The sequence below is a fragment of the Agrilus planipennis genome, unplaced genomic scaffold, assembly GCF_000699045.2.
Source record: "Agrilus planipennis isolate EAB-ADULT unplaced genomic scaffold, Apla_2.0 scaffold3, whole genome shotgun sequence".
Lineage (NCBI taxonomy): Eukaryota > Metazoa > Arthropoda > Insecta > Coleoptera > Buprestidae > Agrilus > Agrilus planipennis.
The window spans coordinates 1,480,488-1,486,564 of NW_020442460.1; the positions used below are offsets into that span (position 1 = coordinate 1,480,488).

The 6,077-nt window shown below is 35.0% G+C and overlaps 1 protein-coding gene across 1 annotated transcript; it reads left to right on the plus strand.

The window, feature by feature from the left end:
- Nucleotides 1-671: 671 nt before the first annotated feature.
- LOC108742713 (ATP-dependent RNA helicase DHX36) lies at nucleotides 672-5,573 on the plus strand. Its single transcript, XM_018478015.1, has 8 exons — nucleotides 672-1,024; nucleotides 1,957-2,436; nucleotides 2,513-2,592; nucleotides 2,647-2,993; nucleotides 3,280-3,685; nucleotides 3,750-4,640; nucleotides 4,697-5,101; nucleotides 5,162-5,573. Exons 1-8 carry the CDS (start codon nucleotides 776-778, stop codon nucleotides 5,562-5,564), a joined length of 3,261 nt encoding a protein of 1,086 aa, XP_018333517.1. The 5' UTR covers nucleotides 672-775; the 3' UTR covers nucleotides 5,565-5,573.
- The last annotated feature ends 504 nt before the right edge of the window (nucleotides 5,574-6,077 follow it).

The window sequence follows — 6,077 nt, forward strand, 5'->3', positions numbered from 1 at the left end:
TGATCCACTCTGAAATAAGTCTTAACTTAACTGGCAATTCCTATCGCTTTCACTTCAGTAATCATTTTAAAGTTAAACAAATTAATAGAATCAGTTAGGTTTTTCTTAAATCTGAAGTTACCAGCAAGAAATTCATAAAGGTGCCACCTGTGTAGTATGAGTACATTAGAAATTGTGGATTTTTTACCGCAGTTTTGCCTTGGAAATGAATGAGAATGTAAGTTCACTTTCATTTGGGAAAGAATTAATGTCGATGAATAATCCTTTTACGATTAATACTTACATTACACATGCATTCGTTACCACAAAAAAATATTTAAAACGAGGTTGCTATTATATTAATAGAGGTTTTTCTGTGAAAAAAAAAATAGGGAATTAACACCATTATTGAGAATTCCTACATTCACCCATCTCGTATCATTTACTAAACCAATTGTTACACAAAAATTTTGAATAAATCATTTAATCAAGTTTTTAATCATACTTTTTCATAATTTCTTCCGTAATCCGACATTCAACTTATAAATTAGGAAGCCGTTATATGGTATATTATACCCTTGATAAGTGGGCAACATCACAAAGAGAGCGTATTGTGTGTTGCATAACATTCAGGTGTAAAATACTCATATTTATTGACCTTGATGTGACGCAATTTTTAGAGTCGAGCTGAATCCTGAATGTGTCAGTGTTATGTTGTTCTCATTGATTAGGTTTGAGGTTATGATTTATTCTTTTTGATGTGAAGGTTAAAAATAGTGAAAATTAACAGGAAATCATGAATTACAAAAGAAATAGAGGGCGTCGAGGACGCTCTGAAAATAACAGATTCAACACGAGTCAAAGGAGACATGAATCTCCGAGTAATTCCCAAAATCGACAACAACGCGTTCCGAGACACCCTCCTCATCTTCGAGGTAGAGAAATAGGGTTGTATTATGCCCGCAAAAAGTGGCTCAATACAGAGAATGGTGAAAATTGCGTTACATCTGGAAAGGGTGACGTGAAACTACCGCAGATCAAACCGGTAAGTAGGTACCTGATTTATTATTTAATGATCATTTATCTCAGTCCAAGCCCTGCCCCTGTTCTAATGATTAGGTTTTAACGTTTGTGTCCGCATTGTCATCTGATTGTTACTTATAAGAATGAAAAACAAAATTATAATTATAAGGCGACCACACAATTTTAAAGAATTCCTACAATTTTAAGGAATTCGACGCTCCATTCTCCATTCGTTCAGGAAAGCATTAAATATGTATGATAAGTAGGAACCCTTCTATTCTATTCTTATCTCTCAGTATCTCAAATTTAAATTTATATTTTTAATTTTTCTTATACACTTCAAAATTGAATTACAAAACGCAGAATTTATCAATTTTTGATCCCCCCTCGATACATAACGGAATCCCTCTTTCCTCCACCAGGACCTAGACTAAACTCTTGCTCCAATTAGTACTACATAATTTACGGATAGCTCCAATTCAGTTGCTGTATTACAATACTACATATCCAAACTTTAAGGACAATCCCTGTGCAGGAAAAAATGCGATCATCAAATGTAAAATAATGGCGAATCTTAGGAATTCACTACAGATAGCCCATTATTTAACTACACTTTAAATCTATTAAAATTCTGATTTTATATTAGACGGGGATATTCATTAGTGGTATATATGTGGAGCTTCAAGAATTGATCTACTGATTCGATCCATTGAATGTTCTGAGTCCACTCAGACCTCTTCTCTTCAATATATTCCCCATTTTAATACAATCTCAGACGCAACATTTCGGAATGTAACAATCGTTAAAGATTCCTGTGTTTGTTTAGAATCATCGTGCAATCATGGAAAATTAATTATTCCATTTCCATAATTTTACTCATTAACTACTGGGTTAACGTGGGAACATTTAACGATGGTTCAACATTGTCTATAATTACTATTAATTCCCTTATAGATAGGTAGAGTTGTTTTATCTGAAACCAGACAAAATTTCATTGAAAGTTCGCTAAAAAATATGGATCTCATTGGAAAAATGTTTATCACAGACGATGGCTCATACGACCACGTGTCAGAATCGTCCTTTAAGCGAAATTTTCTTAGAACAATCCATGGTAACATTGACGACAATTTGAAAGCGTTACCGCCTATGGAAAGATATCCTCATATTGATGAAGCGTTATATGAGGACCTGATGTCTCGTAAATCTGATTCTGCATACAATTATATGCTGGAAGTAAGAAAGAAACTTCCAAGCTTCGATAAAAGGGACGATATTCTCAAAATCATTGATGAAAATCAGGTAGTTGTAATCAGTGGTGAAACGGGGTGTGGAAAGACCACGCAAGTTTCACAATTTATTCTTGATGATTATATAATGAAAAAGAAAGGTTCGCTATGTCGAATTGTATGCACACAACCGAGAAGAATAAGTGCGGTACGTAACTTCATATTATCCAGATATAGCTATCTATTATTTCTTATATTTTTGAAAATTTACATTATTTAATCAGGTATCTGTAGCAGAAAGGGTTTCTGATGAAAGAGCTGAGAAATTGGGAAAGAGCGTTGGCTATCAAATTAGATTAGAGAAGTAAGTTTATAAACAACGTATGTGATAGACGTTATTTACTATACTTCAATTCAGGGAACCTCCACGCGAGCGAGGATCCATAATATTTTGTACAACCGGTGTAGTATTAAAATGGATGGAAGTAGACGCTTGTTTAAGTAATGTATCCCATCTCATAATCGACGAAATTCATGAGCGTAATGTTATGTCCGATTTTATAATCGCTCTGATGAAAAAATTAATAATCCATCGTAAAGATTTGAAATTAATTCTGATGAGTGCAACGTTAAACGCCGAAAAGTTTTCAAATTATTTTGACGGGTGTCCACATATCAACATTCCAGGATTTACATATCCCGTTGAGGAATATTATTTGGAGGACGTTCTTCAAATGACCGGGTTTGAATTTTCCGGGACAAAAGGTTAGAATCTCTAGTACTAACATTATTCAGAAGTAGGGTACATGACAGTAAAAAGACACCATGGGAAACAGGTTTGAACGAAAGCATCTGTTATGTTATATTTTGCAATAATGTGAATTTTTTAACTCACTTAAATTTTCTCTGCATGATCAACACGTTTCTTATTTCGCATTATTTCAAATTTTCATCAGAATTCATGGGATTTCGAAAACAGTCGTATACCCTATTTTGTTTCTGTTAATTTGTTTGCGTATTGAAAATTTGCATCTCCACTTTTGAAATTTAGAATTGCTGTTTGCGAAAAAAAAAAATTTAAAAGGCAGCAAACGAAAAAAGAAAAATGTAACCGAGAAAGAGAATGAATGGAATGACTTCATAGAACCGTACATACGAAATTTAGAAGCCAAAAAGCAATATTCACGTCATGTCTGCGATCAGCTAAGAAATCCTCAAAGTGAAAAAATAAATGTTGATCTCATATTGTCATTGTTAATCCACATTTGTCGAGATGACGAGAACCTCGGTGCCATACTGATCTTCTTAACGGGACTTTCGGAGATATCAGCTCTTATAAAATTAATGGAGGGTTCAAGAAAATTTCCCTCGAATCGTTTCATTGTCGTTCCTCTTCATTCCCTGTTATCAACGGTTGATCAGAAAAGGATTTTCGATAGACCTCCACCAGGTGTAAGGTATGGCTCGTTTTTAAAAATTTATTTATCTAGTTGAAGGTTAATATCGACTCCCCTTTTTAAGGAAAATAGTCGTTGCCACAAATATTGCCGAAACGTCAATTACGATTGACGATGTTGTGTTTGTAATCGATTGTGGAAAGATTAAAATGTCAAATTACAATGTCCAAACAAATACGCAAACGCTTTTACCTGAATGGGTGTCTTTAGCCAATTCCAATCAACGCAAAGGAAGAGCCGGAAGAACACAACCGGGAGTTTGTTTTCATTTATACACCAAAATTCGTAGAATCACTTTGGAAGATTTTCAACAACCTGAAGTGTTACGAAAACGTTTGGAAGATACAATTCTGACATTAAAAATGCTTAAACTTGGAAAGGCCGAGCCTTTTTTGCAGTGCCTCATGGACAGTCCTGATCCAAAGGCAGTAGAATTGTCCATTCGTCTTCTAATCCGACTTAATGCCTTGGATAATGACGAAAAATTAACACCACTGGGATACCATTTAGCTAGGCTACCAATGGCTCCACAGATGGGGAAAATGATACTGATGGGTGCTATTTTTAGTTGTTTGGATCCAATTTTGTCTATTGCAGCAACGCTGGACTTCAAAGATGGATTTGTTGCTCAGTTAGGAAAAGAAAGGGAATTAGACCGCAAAAAATTAGAATTGACAAACGGAATAAAAAACGATCATTTAGTTTGTATTGAAGCTTTGAGAAAATTTGAATCTTCCACCCATAAAAACAGATTTTGTTATGACAATTTTCTAAGTTGGAATACCATGAGATTGCTATGCAATATGAAACGGCAGTTTATGGAGTATCTCCATGAAATGAACTTTGTACCCAGTGCCGATCCTAAAAATCCTGAATGTAACGTCAACTCAGACAATACCAGTCTAATTCAAGCTGTTGTATGTTCAGGACTTTATCCGAATGTTGCCATAATGAGGTAAACATTTCAATATTTCACTTCGCTGTTTCCTACAAAATCCTTCATTGTTCTAGAAAGAAGAAATCTTCACGATACAGTTACTCCTTAAGAACGATGGAAGATCATACTTCAGTTAAATTTCATCCTAAATCCATAATGTCCATGTGCGAGGCGGAATATATTGGTACCAATGCGGTTGTGTACCATTTGAAACTGAAATCATCCCAAACATTTTTACATGACGCGTCGGTCGTTAATCCACTGTCGTTATTATTTTTTGGAGATACTTACGTCCAGAACGAAGAGGATGACAAATTTACAGTAGGGGTGGGCACAAATATAAACTTCATAACTAATCCTGGAACAGCAGCTATCATTAAGGAATTAAGGAGTAGACTTAATTGGTTTCTGGAATATAAGGCTGCTAATCCTGGTCCAGTCAATTGGAAAACGAACGAAGAGGAATCTAAATTGCTCCAGTAAGGCTTTACTTATCTAACTTTTATTTTACTGTTATAGTTTCGCTTCCTCTTTTGCAGAGCCATTATGGAACTTATCACGTCAGAAGATAAGGGCGAATTAAGCGATAGTGAAGACGATTGCGTCTTTGTAAATGAAGACGTAAAAATTGGAGAGAATGACTTGAAGAACGAAATAAATGAGGACAGAATAAAACATGAAGTGGAAGACGTCATAGACGTGGAAGACGTCATAGACCTGGAAGATGTCATAAAAGAAGACCATTTCGTTGTACTGGATGAATGTCACAGTGATGCAGATGATGATGTGCAAGAAATTCCTAAGGAGGAACCCATGTCTATCGATATTCCGAGCGGTGACGAAGAAGTTGATGTCAAGAACAGTGATTGTGTGAAAAGTGATCCATATTTAACCGAAATGAAATGTGATGAGATAGGAGTAGAGTGCAATAATAAAGAATAACTACTTTGATCTGAATAATCACATTTCCTTACATGCTGCGTGTTTATTACATATATACAAAAGTTAACAAAGGAGTACCAATATTTTAAGTTCAAAACGTTTTTACGTATGTATTATTAGTGTTAATAAATTTTCGTTTCGTTTAAACGTTTTCGTTTTATTTTTCTTCTCTGCAGACAAAAATATTTTTGTACAGAGGTAAGTTGTAATTGTCAGTGTTGGTCTAATTTTATATTTCCTGCAAAATCTGAAATAGTGGGTTCCGTGTTCATTGGATTTTTAAGCCAAAATAAATACAAGGTGCGGCAGAAAGAACTCCCCAATTTGGGAAGCTACTAAAAACAGCCCACACATATTGGGTTGTTGAAGCATTCTGCTGAAACCGGGCATGTTCTTGTCCACGTCCATCGAAAAAAAAAACACCTAATTTAGGCTAGAGAAAGTTATGTAGAAGTGCACAATACCGATTATAGGTCATCGTTACAGTAGCACGATCCTCTGCACATGCTTTGT